This window comes from Malaclemys terrapin, chromosome 20, assembly GCF_027887155.1.
Source record: "Malaclemys terrapin pileata isolate rMalTer1 chromosome 20, rMalTer1.hap1, whole genome shotgun sequence".
In the NCBI taxonomy this organism is placed as follows: domain Eukaryota; kingdom Metazoa; phylum Chordata; order Testudines; family Emydidae; genus Malaclemys; species Malaclemys terrapin.
In genome coordinates, this window is record NC_071524.1 from 17,503,084 (window position 1) to 17,529,045 (window position 25,962).

The following is a 25,962-nucleotide window of genomic DNA, read 5'->3' on the forward strand; positions in this document are numbered from 1 at the left end:
TGGCAACCGAGTCCGACCGCGCCCCCACGTGGCCCGGGGCGGGGCTCTGGTCGGGGGCGGGGCTTCGCCGGTTCCCCGCGCCCCGGAAGCGGAAGTGGGGTCCCGCGTTGGGGGGGGGGGGTCCCGAGGCGCGATGGGCTCCGAGCCGGGGGGCTGCGTCCTGCGCCGCTTCTCCTGCGAGCTCGGCCCGCTCGGCCGCCCCGACGGGTCCGCCGCCTTCCTGCAGGGTGAGCCGGGACCCCCCCTGGGACCCCCCCTGGGACCCCCCCATCGCCCCTCGGGACCCCCCCTCAACCCCCCCCATCGCCCCTCGGGACCCCCCCTCAACCCCCCCCATCTCCGCCGCCTTCCTGCAGGGTGAGCCGGGACCCCCCCTGGGACCCCCCCTGGGACCCCCCCATCGCCCCTCGGGACCCCCCCTAAACCCCCCCGGGAGCCCCCATCTCCGCCGCCTTCCTGCAGGGTGAGCCGGGACCCCCCCTGGGACCCCCCCCTCAACCCCCCCATCGCCCCTCGGGACCCCCCCTAACCCCCCCCCGCGGGACCCCCCATCTCCGCCGCCTTCCTGCAGGGTGAGCCGGGACCCCCCCTGGGACCCCCCCCATCGCCCCTCGGGACCCCCCCTAAACCCCCCCATCGCCCCCCGGGACCCCCCCTAAACCCCCCCCCCGCGGGACCCCCCAGCTCCGCCGCCTTCCTGCAGGGTGAGCCGGGACCCCCCCTGGGACCCCCCCATCGCCCCTCGGGACCCCCCCTCAACCCCCCCCATCGCCCCTCGGGACCGGCCCATCGCCCCCCCCGGGCCCCCCGCGGGACCCCCCATCTCCGCCGCCTTCCTGCAGGGTGAGCCGGGACCCCCCCTAACCCCCCCATCGCCCCTCGGGACCCCCCCTAAACCCCCCCATCGCCCCTCGGGACCCCCCCTAACCCCCCCCGGGAGCCCCTATCTCCCCCACCTTCCTGCAGGGTGAGCCGGGACCCCCCCTGGGACCCCCCCATCAACCCCCTCGGGACCCCCCCTAAACCCCCCCCGGGAGCCCCTATCTCCCCCACCTTCCTGCAGGGTGAGCCGGGACCCCCCCCTGGAACCCCCCCATCGCCCCTCGGGACCCCCCCCTCAACCCCCCCCATCGCCCCTCGGGAGCCCCCATCGCCCCTCGGGAGCCCCCCATCGCCCTCCCCGCGGGACCCCCCCAGCTCCGCCGCCTTCCTGCAGGGTGAGCCGGGACCCCCCCTGGGACCCTCCCATCGCCCCCCGGGACCCCCCATCGCCCCCCCCGGACCCCCGCGGGACCCCCCCAGCTCCGCCGCCTTCCTGCAGGGTGAGCCGGGACCCCCCCTAAACCCCCCCATCGCCCCCCGGGACCCCCCCTAAACCCCCCCCCGCGGGACCCCCCAGCTCCGCCGCCTTCCTGCAGGGTGAGCCGGGACCCCCCCTAAACCCCCCCATCGCCCCCCGGGACCCCCCTAAACCCCCCCATCGCCCCCCGGGACCCCCCCTAAACCCCCCCCCGCGGGACCCCCCAGCTCCGCCGCCTTCCTGCAGGGTGAGCCGGGACCCCCCCTCAACCCCCCCATCGCCCCCCCGGGCCCCCCCAGCTTCGCCGCCTTACTGCAGGGTGAGCCGGGACCCCCCATAAGCTCCCCTGGGACCGGCCCCTCCCAGTCACCCTTCCCCGGGACCCCCCCATCGCCCCCCCCCGGGATCCCCCTATAAACCGCCCCCGGGCCCCCTATCTCCCCCACCTTCCTGCAGGGTGAGGCCGTGCCCGGGACCCCCCCTGGCCCCCCAGTGCCCCCCAGTCACCCCTACTCCCCCTTCCCCCCCTCCCCGGTACTGGTACCCCCCAGTCACTCCCTCCCCGGTACCGATGCCCTGGGGCCCCCAAGCCCCCTGGTATTACCCCCCCATTGCCAGTACTGCCCCCCCAACCTCCCTAGTTCCCTCCCCCATACCCCCCGCCCCTGGTAGTGCCCCACAGCTCCCCCATGCCCCCCCCCCCCGGTGCTGGTCCTCTCATCCATTCCCTGGGGCTCCCCCGGGACCCCAACCTCCCTGCCCTCCACCCCCCCAGGACTCTTCCTACACCCCCTTGTCCCGCCCCCGGCCCAGGGACTCGCTTATCTCCCTGCCCTTTGGGTTGTGGGTTTGTCTCCCCCAAAGGGAGCCGCTGGTTTCCCCTCCCAGCCTGTCTATGGGTAGAGGGAGGGCTCCCCGATTACCCCGTCTGGGGGGGGTCTCCTCTGGACTTGGGGCTCTCATCACCTGGCCAGCAGGGGCTCCCCCATCCCAGACAGAGCTCGGGGGGGGAGGCATTCGCCGTGTCTTACCCTGCACTCTCCTCTCCCCTCAGGGGACACCTCGGTCCTCGCCGGCCTGTACGGCCCAGCGGAGGTGAAAGTCAGCAAGGAGCTGTATGACAAGGCCACTGTGGAAGTGCTGCTCAAACCCAAAGTGGGGCTCCCGGGTAAGCGAGGGCGGAGCCGTGGGCGTTGTCTGTGGTAAAGGGGGGTGCTGGCCGGGGTGGGGGGGGCCTCACGGGCAGTAGCCAGGATTACACCTCGAAGAAAAGCTTGGAGGCTATTTAAAAACAAAGCCAATCACTGTATCCTTCAACCTCCGCCTCCCCCGCCTACTCGATGTTTAAAATGAACCCTACAATAACAAGAGATTGTTATTAGCATGCTGAGTACGGGGCTCGCCAGCAACCCTACCATAACAATCTCCCTGCCGTGACAAAGCAGCATAGAGAGCTTGGGTCTGGCGGGGGAATTCTGCCACGATCCGATACCCCCCCGGCACGTCCGGCCCCAGCTTCCGTGAGCTCCGATCGCCCGGCGTGGCCATGCGGCCCCCGTTGAGACCCCGTGAGGGGAGATGGCTGGGCGTGCCCTCGTCCCTGAGCCCAGCGTGGGTTTACAAGGTGGGGGCGGTTGGAGCCCGTCGCCCTCTGGGATTCGGATCACGGGGCTGCAGCGCGGGTCGTGCCGTCTCCACGGCGGACGGAGGGTTGGACGGGCCTTGGGTCGAGTCCCTGCAGGTCGGTGCCGCGTGTGTGCAGTGGGGTAACAGTCCTGCCCTGCGCTGTGTGTGTGTAAATCCACTGCCGATTGTGAGGTGCTGCCCCGCTCTGGGGATGGCGGCCAGATAAGAACCATGGGTGGATGGGGAGACGCGTGCAATGGGGGGAATGAATGGAGGGATATGTGCAGGCGGGTGTGGAGGGACGGACGAAGGGGGTGTGTGGCTGGACAGACAGACAGAATAGCTTGACGTAAAGCCGTGTAACCTCCTAAACACTCCCCTCCCGGCTGGATGAAGTTTCCCTGTTGTGTCACAGCCATGGCGGTGTTAACCCCGGGCCGGGCCGGGCTCTCCCCTGCAGCGGGGCCCCCCCCCGGACCCCAGCTCCACGCACGGTTCGCATCTCTCCCGGGTTCTGGATCTCGATTCCCAGGGGCGCTTCCGCAGCAAATAATGAAATTAAGAACAACAGGAGGGTTTTCCTCTGCTGAAATGGTGACGGTTCTCAGCTTTGTCGCACTGACGCTTGCTGGAGAAACAGCCTTGTGCAGCCAGAGCCACCCGGCAGGCGTGGGGTCGGGCGGACTGTCGCCGGGGCAGGACTCTCTCTCAGTAGAGGAGAAGAAGGGAGGAGAATTCTCCCTCACTTTTCAGCTGGGGAGACTGAGGCAAGCTGTGGGCGCCCGGTGGGGCGGCTGTGGGGACAGCACCTGGCAGGCGAGGGGCACTGATCGCAGTTGGGGGGCTTTGGGGCAGTGCCTGGCACGCCGCGGGTACATCTGCGCTGGGAAGTCTGTGCGCTGGCGTCCTACAGGCAGACGGCTCATGGGGGAGAGGGCGGTGCCGAAGAGGAGCTGGTCTGGTGGGGTGGAGGGTTGCTGGGGGGTTTGTCCAGCTCCCGGCTCAGCCCGGCCCCCGTCTCTCCTTCCCCCAGGTGTCTTCGAGAAGAACCGGGAGCAGCTGATCAGGAAGACGTGTGAGGCGGTTATCCTGGGCGCCCTGCACCCCCGAACCTCCATCTCCATCGTGCTGCAGGTGATCAGCGACGCGGGCGCCGTATCCTTCACCGGCAGCCCAGCCGGGGGCGCTCTCCAGCGGGGACCCCCCTGCTCCTCCGGCCCGAGCCCCACGGAACTACTGCCTGTCGCCTCTAGGGGGCAGCAGTGCTGTGGCAGTGGCTGTCCTGGGCATTGGTCTCCCATAGGGCACTGGGCTGGGGCTGCCTGCTCGACTGAACCTGCCGGGGGGATGGCAGCCTGGGGTCCCGTCCCCCACAGCCCTGCCGGTGCCCCTCACTCCCGACCCTCAGCCCCTGCTAGCCCAGCCCTGGGTCCCCCCAGCTCTGCCAGTGCCCCTCACTCCCGACCCGCAGCCCCTGCTCGCCCAGCCCTGCCCCCACCAGCCCTGCCGGTGCCCCTCACTCCCGACCTGCAGCCCCTGCTAGCCCAGCCCTGCCCCCACCAGCCCTGCCGGTGCCCCTCACTCCCGACCCGCAGCCCCCTGCTAGCCCAGCCCTGTCCCCCCAGCTCTGCCGGTGCCCCTCACTCCCGACCGGCAGCCCCTGCTAGCCCAGCCCTGGGCTCCCCCCAGCTCTGCCGGTGCCCCTCACTCCCGACCCGCAGCCCCTGCTAGCCCAGTCCTCTGTTGGTGAGAGCAGAGGAACCAGGTGTTACCGGGGCTACTGGGACAGGCGGGGCTGCAGAGCCTTGCCAGGGCGCTGGAGGAATTTAATTACGGCGCGTGATGCAGGTGCGAAGTGACAAGGTCTCCGGCGCTGGGTGTGAGCCAGGCGTCGGGATTAGCGGCTGGCGGGGGTGGCGGATTCCAGATGAATAGAGGCAGGAGTGATGACTTAATTCGGCCTCACCGGGAACGGCTCTCGCTTTTCACCGAGCCAAATCCCCAGGGTAGGATTAGCGCTGGCAGGAAGGCGTCCCGTCCCCCGCAGCCCCCTCCTGGGACCCAGCCGGAGCCTTTCCTCCGGCAATAACCGCCCGCCCGGCAGGGGCCTGCTCCGGGCTACCCCAATACACCCAGTACACGTACAGCGCCCAGCGCCGCGGGGTTCTGGGACGTTCCTGGGACTGCTAGGCACATCCGTAATGGGCAGTGCTCAGCACAGTGGAGCCCCAGTTATGGGCCAGGACTCCATTGTGCTAGGCACTGTACATTTCTTAGGTGCATTATGGTAGCACGTAGGAGTCTGGAATGGACCAGTCCAGAACCCCATTGTTTTGGGTGCTGTACATCTATTAGGTGTATTATGGTAGTGCCTTAGGGTCCTGGCCCTAATGTAATGCTCCTAATAAATGTACAGGACCTCGCACAGTGGGAGCCTGGTCATAACTGGGGCTCCAGCTTGGAACTGCTCACTTATTAGGTGTATTATGGTAGTGCCTAGCAAAGCCAGGGCTGGGTCAGGACCCCAGGGTACTACCGTAATACAGCTAGTAAGTGGACAGTAGCTGGTGCCACTGGGGGCTGGTCTATGGTGCACCCCCAAGTGATCCTACAGCTGCCCTGGAGGGGGATCCGGACCCCAGGGAGGCCGGGGGTGGGTTACTTATGGGCAGGAGCTGGTGGGTTACGGGCTTGGTGGGCTCCACATGGCCAGTGAAATGTTAGAGCCCTCGGGCCCCGTTCAGGGAGGGGGGTTGGCAGCCAGGACTCCGGCGAGGGGTGGGGTCTAGAGGTTGGCGCAGGGAGGGACTGGGAGCCAGGACTCCTGGGTTCTGTTGTGCTCCGAGTGGCTGTGGAGTGTTTGAAACCAGGCATTACTAGGCTGTTCTCTTTAAAGGGGAATTGAATTGCTGTTGAAAACGCCTCCTGGGCCCCTGTGGGGAAACTGAGGCACGGAGCGAGCAAGTGGCTTGCTCAGGGTGATGCAAGTTTGTGGCAGAGCTGGAGATAGAAGCGAGGAGTCCCAACTCCTAGCCAAGCCGCCCCCCCCCCCCGCTCTAACGACTAGACTCCCACTCCCCTCCCAGAGCCGGGGAGAGAACCCAGGAGTCCTGGCTCCCAGCCCTCTGCGACCCGCCCATCCTCCAGACCCCGCAGATCCTGGAGCGCTTTCTGGCTGAGGTGGGTTCTGCACGTGCTGAAATAGGGGCTCGCAGCTGTCTGAAGAAACAAGCGGTGGTTTCCCTCCACGTAGCGCGCAGCGGCCAAGAGCCGGGTCCCCGCTGCTGGGGCTGCTAGTGAGGACGGGCCGCGGTGCCCCTCCTAGTTAATTAGCCAGTGCTCGTTAACAAGGCCGATAGCCCACTTCACATCTGCGGAGGGCTTGGCAGGCGCCGGCTGTTTAACTCGCAGATGAAGAGCGCCGTGGAAAGACTGTTTCTCCCGTTCGGGGCTGGTGGTGGGTCCCCCTGCATCCTCCCCTCTCCCCCCGCCATCTCCAGCTGCTCTGATCTTCTTTAGGGGGACTGAACCCCGGGTACGCTCCAGCCCATCCCCCAGCCAGCGCAGATGTCGCCTATGTTTTTGGCTGATCTCGTGCTGAGCGTCCCCAGAGGAAGCGCCACCTGGCTGGGACGCTGGGTTCAGTCCCTGGCTCTGCCACTGGGACCTTCAGCAAGTCACTCAGTCTACTGTGCCTCGGTTTCCCACTTGTAAAAAGAGAATCGATCCTGCCTGTGTCTGTTTAAATTGAGCTCTTTGGGCAGAGACTCTCTCTCTGTGTGTCTGCGTGGCAACAGGACCCCCCCAATCTCGGATGCTGCACTGCCCGCGACGGGGCTCTGAGCTCAGTTGGGGTCTGGGCAGCGCCCGGCGCGAAGGGGCTCTGATCTCGGTCGGGGTCTGGGCGGCGCCCGGCGCAACGGGGCTCTGATCTCGGTCGGGGTCTGGGCGGCGCCCGGCGCAACGGGGCTCTGATCTCGGTCGGGGTCTGGGCGGCGCCCGGCGCAACGGGGCTCTGATCTCGGTCGGGGTCTGGGCGGCGCCCGGCGCGACGGGGCTCTGATCTCGGTTGGGGTCTGGGCGGCGCCCGGCCCGACGGGGCTCTGATCTCGGTTGGGGTCTGGGCGGCGCCTGGCGCGACGGGGCTCTGATCTCGGTCGGGGTCTGGGCGGCGCCCGGCGCGACGGGGCTCTGATCTCGGTCGGGGTCTGGGCAGCGCCCGGCCCGACGGGGCCCTGATCTCGGCCAGGGTCTGGGCAGTGCCTGGCGCGATCTGAGCAGGGACGTGACAGAACTGCCCGGGGGAAGGGGTTGGGTGGGTTAAGCCTGGCTCAGTGGGGCCGGACTGCCCTGACAAGTTCCCTGCCAGCTTTTCCTTGACCCGGTGCCCAGCTGCTGGCGTGCTGCCTGAATGCGGCCTGCATGGGGCTGATGGACGCTGGCCTGCCCATGAAGTCGCTCTTCTGCGGGGTGACGTGCGCCCTGGACGCCACCGGGGCCATCAGCCTCGACCCCACGGCCAAGCAGGAGAAGGTGGGTGTGGGACTGCCCAGAGCCAGACGGCTGTGCCCTAGGGGTGTCTGGGTTTAGCGCCGCGGTGTCCCCACGGGACTAGAAGCAGCAACCAGCACAAGGGGGGGCCCTGATCGGGGGAGGGCAGGGTCTGTGCCTGGCACAATGGGTGGGAGGGTCTGTCGCACCCAGCGCAGTGGGGGCTGGGGGTGGTGGTTCCTTCCTGACCCTGCGCTGACGGGTGCCCTGGAGCGTGGAGCTTTGCTGCCTCCGCTCCTCTGACCCGAATGCTCTTAATGGCTCGTAAACGTTGCCAGCCCCTGACCCTCTTGCCTGGCGGTGGGAATCAATTCTCCCTCCCCGCTCGCCCGGCCTTGTCCGCGCCGTGTGTACCGAGAGCGGGGTCTAGCAGTGAGAGCGGGGGCCAGCACTCTTCTCTGGCTGTGGGAGTGGAGAGGGGGTCCAGTGGTTAAAGCCGCCAGGGGACTGGGAGTCAGAAATCGGGGAAACTGCGGCACAATGCGAGGTGGTGACCTCTGCGAGCAGAAATAGTGGAGCTGAAACAATCCCACGTCATTTGTCGGTGTGGCCTGTGGAACTCTCTGCCACTGGACGTAGGCGCGAGCAGGCTGCCTGGCTAACAGCGCCTGCAGCGCACGTGTCTGACACGAGGGGAGTTAGCCAAGCCCTGGCGGGCTGGGACCATAGAGGTGGGATCCTGGCCTGCGAGGGTCCCGGGGCGAGCGGGGAAGGCCCCAGCATGGTCTATCCCCCCCCCACAGCGGCGTGGCCAGGCAGTTCACTGTCCCCCTTCCCTGGCAGGAGGCTCGGGCCGTGCTGACCTTCGCCATCAGCAGCGTGGAGCAGCAGGTGCTCATGTCCACCAGCAAGGGGACCTGCTCGGTGGAGGAGGTGAGCGGGGTGTGGCCGGGGTGCCATGCGCGGGGGGCGAACCCGGGGTGTGGCCGGGGTGCCATGTGCGGGGGCGAACCCGGGGTGTGGCCGGGGTGCCATGTGCGGGGGCGAACCCGGGGTGTGGCCGGGGTGCCATGTGCGGGGGCGAACCCGGGGTGTGGCGCGGGGTCCTGCGCGTCCCAAGCCGCTCAGACCAGTAGCGTGTTGGATCAGGCTCGGAGATCTCGGGGGTCTCTCGTGCACCAAGCCGGGAGCTCTGCTTGGTCCCTGCCGGGTGCAGACGGATCCCCTCGTGGGAAGGGGCCGCCGAGCGGTGCTGCTGGCTAAATCGGGGTGGGGGGCCCCGTTCTGTACCCGGGAGGGGTCATGTCCGGCCGCAGCCGCTGCTCTGTGTGCGCCGGCGGGTCGCAGGCTGGGCCCTCCCTTTGCCCCCGGCGCTTCTGGGATCTCAAAGCGCCTACGGGCGCCGAGACCGTCCGGCAGCGTGCAGGGTCTGAGAGGGGGCGGGACGGCTCCCTCCACGAGAATCCCCCATGCATGGAGCCTCCGCTGCATCCCCTTGCTCCCAGACTCCCCCTCCCCCCCCCCCGCATAGGGGGCGTGGCTGGAGCGCACTGCTGGGGCTGGCCTCTGCCCCCCGGGGGGGAGCTCTAGTGCGTGTGGTTGTGATTGTGTGCGCGGGCATTGCCGTGTGTGCGCATTGCTTTCCAGCGCATGGTTGTGGCTGTGTGCGCGTTGCTCTCGTGAGTGTGCGTTGCTTTCCAGTGCACGGCTGTGATTCTGTGTGTGCACTCACTGCCGTGTTGTGTTGTGGCTGTGTGTTGCTGTGGTGTGTGTGGTTGTGATTCTGTGCACACTCGTTGCCGTGTTGTGTGCCCCCGTAGCGTTCCAGGTTGTGGCTGTGTGTGCGTTGCTGTGGTGTGTGGACACACATCACAGCGTGTGTCTGTGGCTCCTGGTGCCTCCCCCAATCTCTGCCACTGTCAATCCATTCCCCCCCCCCCCCAGCTCAGCCCAGGAGGGGGGCTGCGCCCACACGCCCACTGCAGCAAGGGAATTGACGTGAGACGTTCAGAGCCTGGTTGCTGCAGGGGGGGGGGGGAATCTCAGCCCTGCCTGCATGTGGGGGGCAGAGCAATGGAGGGGGCGTTCCCCAGCTGGCTCTTAACCCTTCGGTGCCCTGGCGGGGGATGAGACGGGCGAGAGCTGGTGCTGGGCCATGCTGCGTTTACAGCTCAGCTCTGCGCTCCGGGTTCGCTAGCAGAGCCGTTTCCCTCCAGACCCTGGGAAATCTGCTGCCCAGGGTCGGGCGTGAGGGACACCGGCAGAGCTGGGGGGACAGGGCTGGCCTGGCAGGGGCTGCGGGTCGGGAGTGAGGGGCACCGGCAGAGCTGGGGGGACAGGGCTGGGCTGGCAGGGGCTGCGGGTCGGGAGTGAGGGGCACCGGCAGAGCTGGGGGGCAGGAGCCCAGGGCTGGCAGAGCTGGGGGGATGGCACCGGCAGGGCTGGGTTAACAGGGGCTGCGGGTCGGGCGTGAGGGGCACCAGCAGGGCTGGGCTAGCAGGGGCTGAGGGTCGGGCGTGAGGGACACCGGCAGAGCTGGGGGGAGCCCAGGGCTGGCAGAGCTGGGGGGATGGCACCGGCAGGGCTGGGTTAACAGGGGCTGCGGGTCGGGCGTGAGGGGCACCGGCAGGGCTGGGCTGGCAGGGGCTGCGGGTCAGGAGTGAGGGGCACCGGCAGAGCTGGGGGGACAGGGCTGGGCTAGCAGGGGCTGCGGGTCGGGAGTGAGGGGCACCGGCAGAGCTGGGGGGGCCAGGGCCGGGCTAGCAGGGGCTGCGGGTCGGGAGTGAGGGGCACCGGCAGAGCTGGGGGGGGGCAGGGCTGGGCTGGCAGGAGCTGCGGGTCAGGAGTGAGGGGCACCGGCAGAGCTGGGGGGGCCAGGGCCGGGCTAGCAGGGGCTGCGGGTCGGGAGTGAGGGGCACCGGCAGGGCTGGGCTAGCAGGGGGCTGCGGGTCGGGAGTGAGAGGCACCGGCAGAGCTGGGGGGACAGGGCTGGGCTGGCAGGGGCTGCGGGTCGGGAGTGAGGGACACCGGCAGAGCTGGGGGGCAGGAGCCCAGGGCTGGCAGAGCGAGGCGGGGGGTTGCTGTGACACTTTGCTTGGGGCTGGCATGTGCCCGGCTGTTGCTCAGGGGCAGAATTTCGGAGCCTTTCAGCCACATCTGGTTTCCCAGCCGTTCCCCAGGCGGCTGGTGCTGGGGCAGAGCCACTGAGGGCCTGGTCTCAACTCCCATGTGGGGCTATGGCGGGGCGGGGCGTGGGGGGGGGTGCTGCTCTGAGCCCCAGCTGGGTCCTTTGACCATTCCTCGCCCGGCTGCTCCCGGTGGGGAAGCTAAGCGGGGCGGCCTGTGCCCAGCCTGGCTGGGAGACCCCCGGGCATGAGAGTCCCCGGCTGCCGCGCGGCCCAGAGCTGGGCGCATCTCACGCAGTCACTTCCAGAGCCCTCTGAGGGGCCGGTGGGGAGCGATCCCTGGGCTCCACCGGGGCTGTTTTCTCCCCTCCTGGGCACTGTGGGGGGGGGGGGGCTGCAGGAAGGGGGGGCTGGGAGGGAAGGGTTCCCCTCCTGGGCACTGCGGGGGGGGGGCTGCAGGAAGGGTGGGGCTGGGAGCGAAGGGTTCCCCTCCTGGGTTCGGGGCAGTTTGAATGATTGATGGGGAGTCACAGCCCCAGCCTGGTTGCTATGGCGATGGGAGGTAGGGTGCTGGGATGGCAGCTCTCCTCCCGTCTCCCCCTCACCCCCCCCAGCCCCACTTCTGGGCTGGCTGTGGTCTCTGTGGGGCTGGGCGGGGAATGTGGGGGTACTGGCCCGGAGGGAGGGCATGGGGGGTTCCCCTCATGTATTACAGGGAAGGTGATCAGGGGCCTCCCCCTGTGTGAAATGAGTTGGGGGGCTCAGCCCACCACTGGTGGCTGGAGGCCGAGCAGCCCCCCCTCCCCAGCTGTGTCCCCCTGTTCTGTGGGGCCACACCCCCTGCCCTGCCCACCGCCCCATACACAGGGAGCAGGCCCCCCCTTCCTGGGGATGGGGAATCCGAGCCGCCCCTCCGGGCAGGTTGGTCAGAGCAATGGTCCCATCCTGCCCCTGGCAGAGCGGAGAGTCTCCTTCACGGCCCCAGCCCGCCGTGGGGACCTGTCTCTGGGGTCCCCCCGCTCTAACCGCCCGTCTCCCTGCTCCTCCCCAGCTGCAGCGGTGTATCGCGGCCGCCCAGCGGGCCAGCGGCGCCATCTTCCAGTTCTACCGGGACTCCGTCCGCAGGAAATACTCCAAGGCGTGAGGTCTCGGATCCGTGAAACCGCTCCCGGCTCCTGCCCGGCCGCGCAGGCTGCGTCCGGATCACCCCAAACCCGGCGTTTGCCACCATGAACTCTGTGCCGCGGTGCCCATTAAAAAGGGGGTGTCCCCCCCGTGTGTCCAGCCAGCCGTCTGCACCGTGTGTGGGACGGAGCGTGTCCCTTGGCCGTGCCATTTTGGGATTCGGGGCAGGGGCGGATTTGCAGGGGAAATCGAGTGTAAACCCAGGTGGGAGCTGTCAGTGACTCACGGGGTTGATCTCTCTTTTCATTGGCTCGTTCCCCCTTTTTATTTACCCTTCTCGGCCCTAGGACCCGCCCCTTCTTGCACCCCGGCCCTGGGGCCGAACCCACCTGCCTGAGCCCAGCACGATGGCTGCAGCTGGGCGCCGCTGTGCACTGGGGTGAAAGTGGGGGACACGTTCATTCCTCCCTGTGTTCCCCCTTCTCGCTCCCCGGCTTTCTCCCTCTGCGCGCAGCCTGCACCGGAGCGCCCCCCAGGGCCGAGGAGACCCCTGTGCTCTGATCTCTCCCCCACCGGGAGCGGGGCCCAGGCCAGCCGGGGGGGGGATCCTGTCTGCCCTGGGGCGGCCCCAAGGAACTCTTGTGTGAAGGAGAAGAACCAGGCGCTGCCGTGGGCTGGTTCCCTGGGTCCTTTCAGCTGTGAAACCCCCTGGCTACGACTCAGCCTCCCCCCTTCCCGGGGGTCCTTTGGGGACCTGTCACTCCCTCCTTCCCCGGCCTTGTCTGTTGATGGCCGTGAAGTGTCCCTGGGGCCCCTTCCTTCTTCCACCGGCTGCACTTCCCATGTTGAACCCTCGCCGTGCTCCACCCCAGAGGCAGCCGCTGCCTGCGCAGCAGAGGAAACAGCCTGCATGGAGCTAGCCGGCAGGACCCCCTGGCTGTGCCCCTCTGGATTCTGTAGTTGGGGGGGGTTCTCCCCCCTGAAATCCTGCCCCCCCCCCCGCCCGCTGCAGCTCCTTCCCTGTCCCGGCGCAGCCAGGCAGCCACTTTGGTTAATGAGCCTAATCGCTTTAATGAAATGATCTTTCACTTGCCCGTCGGCACTGCGAGCTCCATTGGGCTCCTGCTCTAACCCGTCTCCCTGCCCCCTTTCCAGCCTCCTCCTAATTTCACCTCCTGCAGCCTGAGCCAGCCCTGGGGGGACCTGCCGCTCTCTCACATGTACCCCCCAATTCCTTGGGCCCTGGAGCAGACAATCATTCCTCCCGCTCCCGCTCCTTGAGGCCGAGCCAGCGACGTGACTCTGGCAGCGTAGAACGGGAATGTGATTTTTTTTTTTTAATGCTCACACCTTGCCACAACCCCCCCCCCCCCCCGAAAAACCCCAGCAAGCCGTGTAGAGAGATCGGCATCTTTTAATAACCGGGGGGTGTTGGGCTCAGGTTAGACCCCAGTGGCTGTCCCGCCGGGCTGAGAACGGAGCCCCCAGCTCGCCCCCCGCAGCCCAGCCACGGTGGGGGTGTCGTTCCCACGAGCTGCGGGGCATAAATCGATAGTGGGCCAGGCCTGGACCAGCAGGACTCGGCCGGGGCTGGCCAGACGGCGGCACTGGCTGAAAAGTAATCAGGCGCCCGGTCCCCACCCCGGGGCTCTGCACCGAAACAACCCAGCCAGCTGTGCCTTGACATTTCAAATCTGCCCAGGGGATTTAGCCGCATGACTCCGGTTAATTTCCACCGTGGGGTGGGGGCCGGCTGCCTGGCTTTGAAAACATCTCTGTCCAGAGCAGTTCTGGGCTCGCAATGGCCCTGCCGTTTTCAGGGGCGCTGCTAATGTTCACGCTCTTCCGCTTGCTAAAGGATCTGTCACCAGGAGCTGAGATGCAGCCACCTCTGGGGTGAGGCATGGGGACTATAGGCAGGGCCCCCTCTCTGACGAAGTGGGACTGTTCTTAATGTTTCCTCTAATACTGTGTGGGTGCCTCAGTTTCCCCTATGCATTTCTTAAGTCTCTAGGGGGTGAGATTGTTGCAGAGCAAAGGGCCAGTGCACATAATGGCCGACTTCTGTTTCCTGGCAACTAATGGCCAGGGGCCTTCCCCCCTGCAAGGGGATTTCTAAAGGTGTGGGAGAACAAAGAGATCAGATGACAAAACCCAGAGGGGGAGGGGCTGGAGGGGGGTTGAGTTTGGAGCTGGCTGGGGACTAGGAGTTAGGGCAGATGGGGGTGTCTGGCTCGCTGCCCCCCAGGATGGACCCGGCCGAGGGGTCCCGTTTGCTGTACCTACAAGCTCTTTTTTAGACCCTCTTCCTGTCATCTAATAAACCTCTGTTTTACTGGCTGGCTGAGAGTCCCGTCTGACTGCGAAGTGGGGGTGCAGGACCCTCTGGCTCCCCCAGGACCCCGCCGGGGCGGACTCGCTGTGGGAAGCGCACGGAGGGGCATATGCTGAATGCTCCAAGGTCAGACCCAGGAGGTGAAGCCGTGTGAGCTCCTTGCCCTGAAGACGGTCTGCTCCGAGGGAGAGGAGGCTCCCCAAAGTCCTGACTGGCTTTGTGGGGGAGCAGTTCCAGAGCATCGCCCGGGGACTCCGGGACACCCTCACCCAATGCTTAGCTGCAGCTGCCTCTGGGGTGGAGTGGGGCCCAGGGGCTGTTCATACCTGGATCCCTCACCCTGCACTGAGATGCAGCCGTCTCGAGTGGGGCACATTGGTTTATAGGTCAAGTGCTGCTGCTTTCATGTGTATTTACCTGGGGGCTTTGTCTACCCTGGGCTGTTTACGCCCTCGTGTCACCGAAACTGCTGTGAACGTGACCACAGCGCGCCAAGGACTTGGCTGTTAGTAGATTCTGGTGAAGCAGGACGTGGGCCTCCTGAAATGCGCGGGCGGGGCCGTGTGTGGCCAGGGCCCCCCGAAATGCACGGCCGGGGCCGTGTGCGGCCCAGGGGCCTCCCAAAATGTGCTGGCAGGGCTGTGTGCGGCCAGGGGCCCCCCGAAATGCGCAGGCGGGGCCGTGCCTGGCCCAGGACCTCCCGATATGTGCCGGGGGGGCTGTGTGCGGCCAGGGCCCCCCGAAATGCACAGGCGGGGCCGTGCCTGGCTCCGGGCCCCCTAAAATGCGCCAGGGGGGCCGTGTGTGGCCTGCAGGCTGGCCACCCCCTCTAGCCCAAAGCTGGGATGTCGCAGAGGGAAGGGAAGGGGCGGGTGGGGGTTTTTAACCCCAGGCTTCCTGTTGTGGGGGGAGTATTAGAAAACCTGGGCTGAGAGGGGCAGGCTGGGGAGCTGATTTCATGGTGGTGGCACCAGCCTGAACCAATTTAGGGCCAAATTCTCCTGCTGACACTCGTGTGAACCCAGACTAGCTCCGGGAGCCGCTCGACTGCTGTAATTTGCTTTCGGTTGCTGACTCAGCCACTGGGGGCCTGGCCCCGTTGACTCCGACTGGAGCGACGCTGATTCACGGCCGCTGGGGGCCTGGCCCCGTTCGCTCCCGCTCTGCGGTGCTGGACCGTGTGGGCAGCCCCGTGTAACCGACCCAGCCCCAAGCCAATCGCCAGGGGGCAGGCAGGGAGGGACGAGCTGCGTGGGGGAGCACCGGGGTGGGGGGGATTTTAGCTGTCTTCCAGCCAGCCACGCGGGCTCCGGGGAAGTTTTCCGCCTGAGCGGGGATCAAGGTAACCTTTAAGGCTTTCACGGAAAAAGCCAGAGCGGGGCTGGTTAGGGTCCATCCATCTGGGCTGGAGCTGCGGGGCCGCTCAGACGCTCCGGGCCCGAGGGGAGAGGCTGCAGCCGCATTCCCCCCCCAGCGGAGAGCGCGGGGGGCTGGTGGGAAGCGGCTGCATCCTGCTTCGTTTGAGGATGAATCGTCTCCTCCATGAGGATGTCAGCGGTTCGCAGGGAGAAACTGAGGCACCAAGAGGGGGGTGGACTTGCTGAGGTCAGACCGGGAGTCAGGGGTAGAGAACCCAGGAGTCCTGGCTCCCAGCCCCCCCTGCTTTAACCACCAGACACCACTCCCCTCCCACAGCCAGGGATAGAACCCAGGAGTCCTGGCTCCCAGCCCCCCGCCACCACCTGTAACCCACTAGACCATCCCCCCTCGCAGCTGGGGATTGAACCCAGGAGTCCTGGCTCCCAACCCCTTGGCTCCAGGAGAACCCACTTCCTCTATGGGCCTCCAAGCACTTTAGGCAGCAGGGGACAATGGAAGCAGCCCCCCGGCTGGGACGTTAACCCCTCCCCTGTGGGGCTGACCCCTCGCCGCCCAGCGGATGCAGGCAAAGTGCACGGGGCCTTTATTGGATGGGGCACGCCCCTCGGGCAGAGCGTGACCCTGAGCGGAAGGCCGGGTGGGGGGGACATACAAAATGGGGACACAGTGGGGGGGGCATGAAGGAGGAAGGAAGAAAGTGTGTGTGAGGGGGGAAGGTCCGGTCGGTCACCACGAATCAGGCTCCCAAACCCTGCTCCTGGTGAACCCAGGCGTCCGGGCCCATGTCTCTGGTGGCGGGGAGGGAGCCGCTAGTCCAAATCTCTCCGCTGGCCTCCATCCCCGCAGCGCTGGGCTCAGGCGTGTCCAGGAGCCGGCCCCCGTCTGTCGGGGGGGCGCCCCCAGTCCAGGCAGCCTTCTTCCCCCCACCCCCCATTCCCGGGAGGGTACTAGGGGGGGTCCTTGTCGGACAGGTAAGCGATGAGCGCGACCACGGCGCCGATGTAGGTGCAGATGCCGAGCAGGATGGAGAGCACGGCCAGCGCGAAGGTCCGACGCGAGGCCGCCCGCGCCCCCGGGAAATCGCCCTTGGCGGAGGCCTTGTTGGTCTGGGGAGGAGGGGAGAGCAGGTTAGTGAGGGGGAAAGAACCCCCTGAGATCCCCCCCTCACCCACATGGATACCCCCACCCCTGGCTGAATACCCCGAGACCCCCCACGACAGATACCCCCATGGATGGGGGGACCCCCCCACCTCCCCTATGCATTACATCTGCCCCCTGCCCAGCTGGATACCCCGAGACCCCCCCCCATTTCCAGGCCAGATTCTCTCCCCGCATGGGCCCTACATGCCACCTTCTGCCCCAGCCAGTGTCCCTCCTGCCCCGCCCCCCCCGAGCTGGGGGTGGGGACTGGGACAGGGCCCCCTGGGGGGTTGGGGCCCCCTGAGGGACTGGACCAGTTTTTGGGGGGCAGGGGAAGTTATGCAAGTATCTCCCATAACGTATGCAAATCGTCCAGATTTGATTGCAGCGGGGGGGGGGGGGGGGGGGGGGGGCTAGGCTGAGGCCCAGGAAATTGGTCTCCCGAGTGGGCTGCCCCCGCCCCGCCCCCCCCGCTCCCCCCCCCCCCCCCCCCCCGCTCACCTTCTGGGAGAGGTGGAAGGCGGCGATGCCCAGAGGCCAGAAACAGCAGAGCATGGAGAACACGGCCAGGCCCAGGTGATCCTGTGGCAGCATCAGGCCGAAGTCGCTGTCGCTGTCGCTCGACGAGTCGTTCTGGGCGGGGGGGGGGGGGTTAATCCAGATCAGGGGGCTGGGGGGAGTGCGGTATCCCGGCGGCCACTGTTAACCCCAGGAGTCCTGGCTCCCAGCCCCCCCTGCTCTGACCCACCAGCCCCCACTCCCCTCCCAGAGCCGGGGAGAGAACCCAGGAGTCCTGGCTCCCAGCCCTCCGTGCTCTAACCACTAGCCTCCCCTCCCCTCCCAGAGCAGGGATAGAACCCAGGAGTCCTGGCTCGCAGCCACAGAGCTGCATCAGAGGAGCAGAGCTCTGCAGACCCCCCTGAACCCCGACACACACAGATCCTCCCCCCCCACCACCCAGTTTTCCCCCCAGCACCCCCCCAGCACCCCCCCAGACCCGCTCCCCCAGGCCCTGCCTCCCGGCCGCACTCTCCGGCCCGGCTGGGAGGCGACTGTCTCTGTCGGGCTGAGCCGGCAGCACAGCCAGGGCCGGTCCCGGGGCCGGGAATCGCTCCAGCCCCTCGGCAGTGGTGGGATCACCAGGCCAGGGGCTGCCCCGCCCAGGCCCCCTCAGGACCCACCTGCCTGGGGGGGCCCAGCCAAGCCCCCCACTCTGTTCCCCCGCAACTGCCTTCTGCACCACTCCCAGGCGGCGCAGCTCCGGGGAGCCAGGCAGGGCCCCCCTCGTACCATTGTAAGCCTGGTACTGCCCTGGGGCCTGGGTCTCAGAGCCGGGGGGCCCCCAGACCCAGCGAGGGGGTGTGACGGAGCAGGGAGCGGGGCAGATTTGACCTGGGAATGTTGCAGGGGGGTTGCAGTGGGGATGTGGGACTTCCCTTGAAGGAAGCTACCTGAGCTGTAACCTGAGCCAGGAACGGGGGTGGGGAGAATTAACACCTTCTGCCCGGGAGACTGAACAAAGGAGAGGAGCAGCGGGAGGGGCTTGGGGTTTAGTTTGAGTTTGAGCTGGGTGGTGCAACGCAGGGAACCCCAAGCTGGGGTCTAAGCTCCCTGAACCTCCCCGAGGGACCTAATTGAGGGGGTCTGGTCGTACCTACACGCTCTGCTTGAGACTGTGTTCCTGTCCTTAAATAAACCTTCTGCTTTACTGGCTGGTTGAGAGTCGCAGTGAATCTCGGGAAGAGGGGTGCAGGGCCCTAACTCCCCCACAATCCGCAACAGGGGGGAACCCCAAAGCACCCCCCGGCCGGTGCCCTCCAGCTGCTGGCAGGGCTCGGCCGGATGCCTGGGTTCGCAGCCCCCCCTCACCTCGAAGTCAGGCAGCAGCTCCCCGTCGCCCACTTCGCAGCAGACCGTGTGAATGTCCTTCTCCAGGCAGAGCTTCTTGGGGCGCTCGGCCGGCTCCCCGAACGCCGTCTCGCAGTAACCCTGCTTCCTCCAGCTGGGGGGCTCCCCGGCCTTCCATGTGGGGCCCGGGTGGGGGGCCGGCTCGGGGCTGCCCAGCGGCTCCACTGTCCTCTGCAGGGTCCCTGCGTCCAGCAGCTGCTGGGGCAGCTCGGGGGGCAGGCACCTCCAGCCGGGCCGAGCGAAGAAGCCAGGGTGTTCCCGCCGCGTGTCCCCCGCCGGGGCGCCCCCGGAGGCCTTGGCCAGCAGCGGGTGCTGTAGTTCGTGGAGGTTCTCCATGAGGCCGGGGGAGATCCCTGCTCCGGCAGCGGGTCCAGCGGGGTCTTCGGCTCCCAGGTCACCTGGGTGGGGGGAGAAAGGGATAAACATGATAAATCTGTAGGGGCGCAGAATGAGGAAACCCCCGGGCTGGCGCGTTGTCCGTGTGACACACAAGGGGAAGGCCTCGCAGAGCTGGCCAAGGGACCCAGGAGTCCTGCACTAACCACTAGACCCCACTCCCCTCCCCGAGACCCCGGGGGCCTGGACAAAGTCCAGCTGCTCCAGGAGAGGAAGAGACGTTTGGCGCAGTCGTCCGGGGAACCCCCATCTGGGTAAATCAAAGAGCCGCTGGAGCATCCGTTAGCTAAACGCGGTGACCCTGAAATCAGGCAAAGCGGCCGAGCCGAGCTGTGTCCGGACGCCGGGGCCCAGGTGCAGATCAGACCATGAGTTGCAACAGTGTCCCCCGTCCTTGCCCAACGCAGCCAACGTGAGACTGGTCGCTTGCCAGGCCCCGGGGGAAGGACGCTGCTCTCGGTAGTAAAGTCCGTGAGCCAGAGCCGCGGCTGGGGCGACGCGGCGCAGAGCCGGGCCCGCCAGCGGAGCGGTGCCGATCTCCGGCAGCCGACACACATTTCCCAGGGGCCCCTTGACACCCCCTACAAACCCTGCCGAGATCCCAGCCCCCACCCCCGGCCTGCCGAGCGCCTCGATCCTCCACGCGGGCCGGGCGCTGGGTGGACGCAGCCGGGATACCAGGGGAGATGGGTCCCTGGGCGAGCGATTCCTATCCGTCCTGCCTGCCCCACCCCAAAAATACGCCCCCACCCCATCCCCCCCTTCACCCAAGGTCCTGCTCCTCTCCCGCAGCTCTGCTCCTGCCTGGCCTTTTCCGCCGGTTTAGTGCCAACGTTCTCGCTTCTGTGGCAGGAGCAGTTTTGCTGCTGGGAGGCAGGAGAGCGGTTTGGGCCTTCGGAGCAGCTGGGCGGTGGGGTCGGTGGCGGGAAGAGGAGGACTGGGGGGAGGTGGAGGAGGGGACGTGCCAAGTCCTGGGGGATGTGGGCAGGGGAGGCCGGTATCTGGTGCCTGGTGGAGCGGCACAGGCCTCGAGTCGCCTCCTGAGGGGGAAACTGAGTCACAGAGAGGGGAAAGGGAGGGGCCTGAGTCCCTCGTGTAAGTCAGTGGTAAAGCTGGGAATGGAACCCAGGAGTCCTGGCTCCCAGCCCCCCCCCCCCCCCCCCCGCTCTAACCACTAGACCCCACTCCCCTCCCAGCCCACATCTAGCGAATCCAGCTGCCCAAGTCCATTCGCCCCCACCACATCCGGGCTTTGACGAGGACTCGGGGGTCCGGGGTGGCGCTGGGAGCCGTGTGACTCTGCCCCACTCTGGTGCGTGGGAAGCCGGTGGGTGGGGGGCGTGGGGAGGTTTCTCTCCTACTCCCTGGGCCAGCTCAGCTCCACACTGGCCTCCGGTGCCCAGCCCCGCTTCTGTGCCCCACGCTGCCCCCCAGCAGAGGGCACCGCCCCTGCCCCGCACCCCTGTCCCGTGCCGATGGGTCAATCCACATCCCAGCCCAACGGGGCCCCACCGGACCGAGCTCCCCCCCGCGGGCAGAGCCCCCGGCACCGGCCACGGGAACAGGGTCGCAGCGTCGGCCCTGGGGCTACAACGTGCTCTGGGTAAACAGGCCGAGCTGGGGGGCTGCCCCACGGATCCCAATGGAGCAACCGCGATGGACCCCAGCTGGGGGGCTGGCCCCACGGATCCCAATGGAGCGATCCCGATGGACCCCAGCTGGGGGCCTGCCCCACAGACCCCAATGGAGCGACCCCAGCTGGGGGGCTGGCCCCATGGATCCCACTCACAAAACAAAGGACACCCACCCGAAGCTCTGAGATCGCGGCCCCGCCTTGGCCCTGGGGGAGCCCAGACTTTGCCTGGGGGGGGGGCGTCTCCATTCACCCCCCCCGCCTGGACCCACCCCCCCCCCCGAGTTAGTCGCTCCGATGGCAATAGGTGAAGGGGGGGGGCAGAGCCCCCTGGGGAGGGGCCGGAGGGAGATTTGGCTTCTCCGCCCCCCCCCCCCCCGCAATGAGCTGGGAAAGACACTGACCCCCCCCCCGCCACGGCACCTGCCCCCCCGCTAGGGACAGGGGGCGGCTCAGATGGAGGGGGTTGGCGGGGGGGCTCGGATTGGGGGGGCTGGCGGGGGCGGCTTGGATTCGGGGGGGACTCGGATGGGGGGGTTGGCGGGGATGGCTCGGATTGGGGGGCTCGGATGGGAGGGTTGGCGGGGGGGGCTGGGTTTAGCAGCCCCCCCGTCCTGGGTCCGATCCGCAGCTGGTGGAACGGGCGGGTCTGACCGACCCCAGCCCGGGGGTCCGCCCCCCCCCCGGCCCCGGGACCCCCCCCGCCCGGCTCTGCCCCCGGGACCCCCGGGCACTTACCGACCACCAGCGCCAGGCTCCGTCCGGGCCCCCGCCAGCCGCTCCGCCCCCCCGCGCCCCATCCCGGGGGGCTGCTCCGCCCCTCCCGCGACGCCCCCCGCCCAGGGGTCTCCCCCCCACCGCGGTAGGAGAAGCGAAAATCCCCCCCCGGCCCCGCACGGAGCCCGCAGCCCGCGATGCAGCCGCAGCCCGGCTCCGCCCCCCGCCCCCCGAAAGGGGCAGGCTCGGGGGGGGGGGCTGGGAGGGGCTGGGGGCGCGGGGGGGGCGCAGGGGGGGGTTGTGTCGCTGCTTTGTCAGCAGCGTTACGGGAACGGCGGGACCTGGCGTGGCAGGGAGACCTGCCCCCCCCCCAGCTGACAATGTGTGGGGGGGGGGCTGGGAGCTAGGACTCCTGGGTTCTCTGCCCGGCTTGGGACAGGGGAAGCGAGTTACCCAGGTCTCCCCGCTGAGCACCTGGGGGGGGGCAGAGCCCGAGGGTGTCACCCCACAGACCCAGCCAATGCTGGGGGGCAGGGAACCCAGCCCTGGGCACCCCATTTCCTGCCCCCCAGCTCTGCCGGTGCCCCTCACTCCTGACCCGCAGCCCCTGCCAGCCCAGCCCTGGGTCCCCCCCACCCCACTGTGCCGGTGCCCCTCACTTCCAACCCGCAGCCCCCGCCAGCCCGGCCCTGCCCCCCCCAGCTCTGCCGGTGCCCCTCACTCCCAACCCGCAGCCCCCGCCAGCCCGGCCCTGCCCCCCCCCCAGCTCTGCCGGTGTCCCTCACTCCCGACCCGCAGCCCCCTGCTAGCCCAGCCCTGCCCCCCCCAGCTCTGCCGGTGCCCCTCACTCCCGACCCACAGCCCCTGCCAGCCCAGCCCTGCCCCCCCCCCCAGCTCTGCCGGTGCCCCTCACTCCCGACCCGCAGCCCCTGCCAGCCCAGCCCTGCCCCCCCAGCTCTGCCGGTGCCCCTCACTCCCGACCCGCAGCCCCCTGCTAGCCCAGCCCTGCCCCCCCCAGCTCTGCCGGTGCCCCTCACTCCCGACCCACAGCCCCTGCCACCCAGGTCTGAGCTCCCGCTTCCACAGGTCTGGGGCCCATTGTGTCTGGGAGGCCACCAGCCCTGCTGAGACCCGGCCAGCTCGTTGCCCAAGGCCTGGCCCTGGCTCTGCGTCCCACCCGGCTGTGAGACCAGGGCCCATGAAAGATTGAGGAGGCTGGAAAAGCAAAGCCGTGTTGGGGGCTGGAGCAGCCGGGCTCGTTAAAGAATAATGCTCCGTGGCCTGATGAATCATTCATAATCGGCTCCGTGCAGGAGGGGGCGGTGGGGGAGGAAGGGAACAGGCAGATGGGTGGGTTGCGGATCGGGAGTGAGGGGCACCGGCAGAGCTGTGGGGAGCCCAGGGCTGCGGGTCGGGAGTGAGGGGCACCGGCAGAACTGGGGGGCGGGAAATGGGGTGCCCAGGGCTGGGCTAGGAGGGGCTGCGGGTCAGGAGTGAGGGGCACCGCTGGCTTGCCAGGGAGGCTTTGATGGGTCTATGTTTGCTTGGACCTTGAGTTCTGGCATATGAGGGGAGGGGCCATGGGGCCTGACCCCCAGCAGCAGCGCATCCACTGGGCCGTTGTGCGGGGGGCGGTCGCCAGGCTCTGTGGGGCAGGGCCCGTCTCCCGCATGGGGTCAGGAGGCTCCACCGGGCCCGGAGCTGCACTTTCCTTCGGTGATTTAGGGCAGCAGCTGGAGACACCCCCCCCTCCCCCCCGGCCCATGTGCCAGGCTCTACACAGACCCTGCGGGGGATGGGCCCTGCCCTGGACCCCCCCATCTTGGGGGCGTTCTCGCCCTTTGCTGGGGACGCTGGGCCCAGGCCTGGCCAGGGGTCACGTGGGGAATCGCAGCATCTGTCCAGCCCTGTGGGCCACGGATGGAGCTCAGCCGCCCCCCCCCCCGCATCTGTATTTACCCCCCCGCAGCTTCCCTCCCCCCTTTGCCATCTGCTGAAGCTGTCACCCCCCCACCCCCCTGCAGCGCTGGTCAGCCACCAGCTGCTCACAAAGAGGCAGGGGGAGGGGGTGGCACAAGCAATTCCCCCCCCCGACTCCCCCCCCCCCCCGAGGAGGAGGATCTGCACCCAGGGCTGCTGCAAAGCCCTGCGGCGCGAGAGGGCTGCGGGGAGGGGGGGGGGTCTGGTGTCGGCTGCCCACTGCAGAGCCTGCCCCCCCGCTGGGCCAGCCGCCTCCACCCCCCATGCCCAGGCCCTGCCCCCCAGGGGGTGCATGGAGATGGGGAGGGAGATGGGGGGTGTCTAGGGGGCTCAGCGATGCGGACAGCTGGTCTGATCCATTCTGTGCCACCCTGGGGGCCCGTAACACCCTCCCAGCCCCCCCGGGGGGACGTCAGCCTGCGACCGTGTCAAGAAGGGGAAAATTGGCAGCGTGGCCTAGTGGGCAGGGACCTAGACTGGGCCTCAGGGGACCCCGGTCCCCTGCTCTATCAACGGCCTGCTCCATGCCTTAGTTTCCCCAGCTGGAAAGGAGGGCTGATGACCCCTCCCCGCTCTGTGAAATGCCCGGGGAGCGGGGCTGGGAAGGTATAGGTGAGAGCTGGGGCTGGTTGTTGCGGGGGGGAGGGGGGGAGAAATGAACCGGCTCCTGCATAATCCAGTTCCCTCCCGCCAACGAGGTGTTGAGTTATTGAAAGGCCCCGTTCTGGGTGCGAACAGCTCCCCCCCAGCCGCCTCCTCCTCACGCACACGGAGGCGGGAGCAGCCACCAGGGACCCAGGAGTCCTGCCGCCAAACCCAGCATCGCGGCAGCTATTAATAGACAGATTTTGTTCTAGCCCTGGAGTGTCCTCGCTACGCAGCTCTGCCGGTGCCCCTTACTCCCGACCCGCAGCCCCTGCCCCCCCCAGCCCTGCCAGTGCCCCTCACTCCCGACCCGCAGCCCCTGGCCCCCCCAGCCCTGCCAGTGCCCCTCACTCCCGACCCGCAGCCCCTGCCCCCCCCAGCCCTGCCGGTGCCCCTCACTCCCGACCCGCAGCCCCTGCCAGGCCAGCCCAGCCCTGCCCCCCCCAGCCCTGCCGGTGCCCCTCACTCCCAACCCACAGCCCCTGCTAGCCAGGCCCTGCCCCCCCCAGCTCTGCCGGCGCCCCTCACTCCCAACCCACAGCCCCTGCTAGTCAGGCCCTGCCCCCCCCCAGCTCTGCCGGTGCCCCTCACTCCCGACCCGCAGCCCCTGCCAGGCCTGTAACAAGCCCCCCCTGACACCGGGACCCAGCCCTGGGCTGGGTTCGAACTGGCCGCCGCTGTGGGCTGCCCCCCTTGGCCGTCACCCCAGGCCCGGAAGGGAACGGGGCTAACTGGAATCCAGCCGGCTGCCCCCCCCTCGGCAGCCCCAGCCCCCTCCCCAGCAGGCCGCAGACTCTCTGTGCCGGGAAGCAGATGGAGGTGGGGGCGGAGGGGAGCATTAGCCGCCTTTGTTGTCTTAGCTGCACGCGGGCGTTTTACTTTCATTGCGAGTGGCAGGAAATAATCCCGGCTCGGAGCGGGGGGGTGGGGGGGCGGGTTGGCCACGGGCAGCTGGAAATAGCCCGGTAGCCACGCGACGCCGGCATGAAGGGTCAACGCGCCGGGCGGGAGAGCAAAGGGTGCCAGGGCGGCCTGGTGAGCAGCAGGGAGCAGCAGTGGTGAGAGCCGGGGGGCCAGGACTCCTGGGTTCTCTCCCCGGCTCTGGGAGGGGAGTGGGATCTAGTGGTTAGAGCAGGAGGGCTGGGGGCCAGGACTCCTGGGTTCTCTCCCCGGCTCTGGGAGGGGAGTGGGATCTAGTGGTTAGAGCGGGGGGGCTGGGAGCCAGGACTCCTGGGTTCTCTCCCCAGCTCTGGGAGGGGAGTGGGGTCTAGTGGTTAGAGCAGGGGGCGCTGGGAGCCAGGACTCCTGGGTTCTATCCCCGGCTCTGGGAGGGGAGTGGGGTCTCGTGGTTAGAGCAGGGGGCGCTGGGAGCCAGGACTCCTGGGTTCTCTCCCCGGCTCTGGGAGGGGAGTGGGGTCTAGTGGTTAGAGCGGGGGGGCTGGGAGCCAGGACTCCTGGGTTCTGTCCCTGGTTCTGCCACTTATTTCCACCATGTCCTCAGGCAGGTGCCATCTCTCTCTGCGCCTCAGTTTCCCTCTTGCTCAGGCCGCCCCCCCCCCAGCAGTTTCAGGTGCTCGGCAGGACACTGAAACGCAAACCAGGCCGCTGGAAGAGGTGTCTCCAGCCCCTGCAGCAGGGCCCTGTGCAGGGAGCCGGGGCTGACCACAGCCCCACGGCTCTCGGAGGGTCCCTGAGCTGGGAAGGGTTATTACTGGTCACCCTGGGGCTGCGGACACGGCTGAGGGGGGGCCCGAGAGTCTGAGTCCCTCCGGGTGAAGCACTTTGCATTCGGGGCCAGGGCGCCGGCCGGGGGGGGGGAGCAGCCGGGGGGGGAGGGGGGCTGGAGAGGGGAAGAAGGTGGGGGGGAGGGAAGGTCCGGCAGGCTCAGGGGAGGGGGGGGGAAGGGCTGGAGGGGGGCGGGGGGGTTGATCAGAGAGCCCCCCCCCCCCCCCCGACTAGCTCCACCATCAGCTCGTGTCTGGCCGGGGGCGGGGCCCTGCGGGGGTGGCTGATCTCCGCCCCGCCCCCCCGGCTGTCAATCTCTCCGCCCTTCCCAAGATGGCTGCCGCAGGGCTTTGCCCCGCCCAGCAGAGGCGCTCCCGGCCTGTCATGACCCTCCCAACATGGCTGTCCTTTGCCCCACTCAAGATGGCCGCAACCC

General features: G+C 68.2%; 2 protein-coding genes across 2 annotated transcripts; one reads left to right on the forward strand and one right to left on the reverse strand.

The window, feature by feature from the left end:
* Positions 1-94: 94 nt before the first annotated feature.
* EXOSC5 (exosome component 5) lies at positions 95-11,830 on the forward strand. Its single transcript, XM_054009642.1, has 6 exons — positions 95-227; positions 2,355-2,468; positions 3,960-4,081; positions 7,319-7,459; positions 8,261-8,350; positions 11,594-11,830. Exons 1-6 carry the CDS (start codon positions 134-136, stop codon positions 11,684-11,686), a joined length of 654 nt encoding a protein of 217 aa, XP_053865617.1. The 5' UTR covers positions 95-133; the 3' UTR covers positions 11,687-11,830.
* Positions 11,831-15,948: 4,118 nt separating this feature from the next.
* TMEM91 (transmembrane protein 91) lies at positions 15,949-21,268 on the reverse strand. The gene is made up of 4 exons (XM_054009875.1): positions 21,198-21,268; positions 18,392-18,828; positions 17,024-17,155; positions 15,949-16,488 (listed from the first exon to the last, which is right to left on the reverse strand). Exons 2-4 carry the CDS (start codon positions 18,764-18,766, stop codon positions 16,330-16,332), a joined length of 666 nt encoding a protein of 221 aa, XP_053865850.1. The 5' UTR covers positions 18,767-18,828; positions 21,198-21,268; the 3' UTR covers positions 15,949-16,329.
* Positions 21,269-25,962: the final 4,694 nt, after the last annotated feature.

Coding starts and splice junctions, on each gene's coding strand:
- TMEM91 (XM_054009875.1), bottom strand. CDS start 18,766: ATGGAGAACCTCCACGAACTACAGCACCCGCTGCTGGCCAAGGCCTCC. Junction 17,156..18,391: donor AGCTGCTGCCTGACTTCGAG/GTGAGGGGGGGC, acceptor CCCCCCGCCCAG/AACGACTCGTCGAGCGACAG. Junction 16,489..17,023: donor CCTTCCACCTCTCCCAGAAG/GTGAGCGGGGGG, acceptor CCTCCTCCCCAG/ACCAACAAGGCCTCCGCCAA.
- EXOSC5 (XM_054009642.1), top strand. CDS start 134: ATGGGCTCCGAGCCGGGGGGCTGCGTCCTGCGCCGCTTCTCCTGCGAG. Junction 228..2,354: donor GTCCGCCGCCTTCCTGCAGG/GTGAGCCGGGAC, acceptor CTCTCCCCTCAG/GGGACACCTCGGTCCTCGCC. Junction 7,460..8,260: donor CCACGGCCAAGCAGGAGAAG/GTGGGTGTGGGA, acceptor CTTCCCTGGCAG/GAGGCTCGGGCCGTGCTGAC.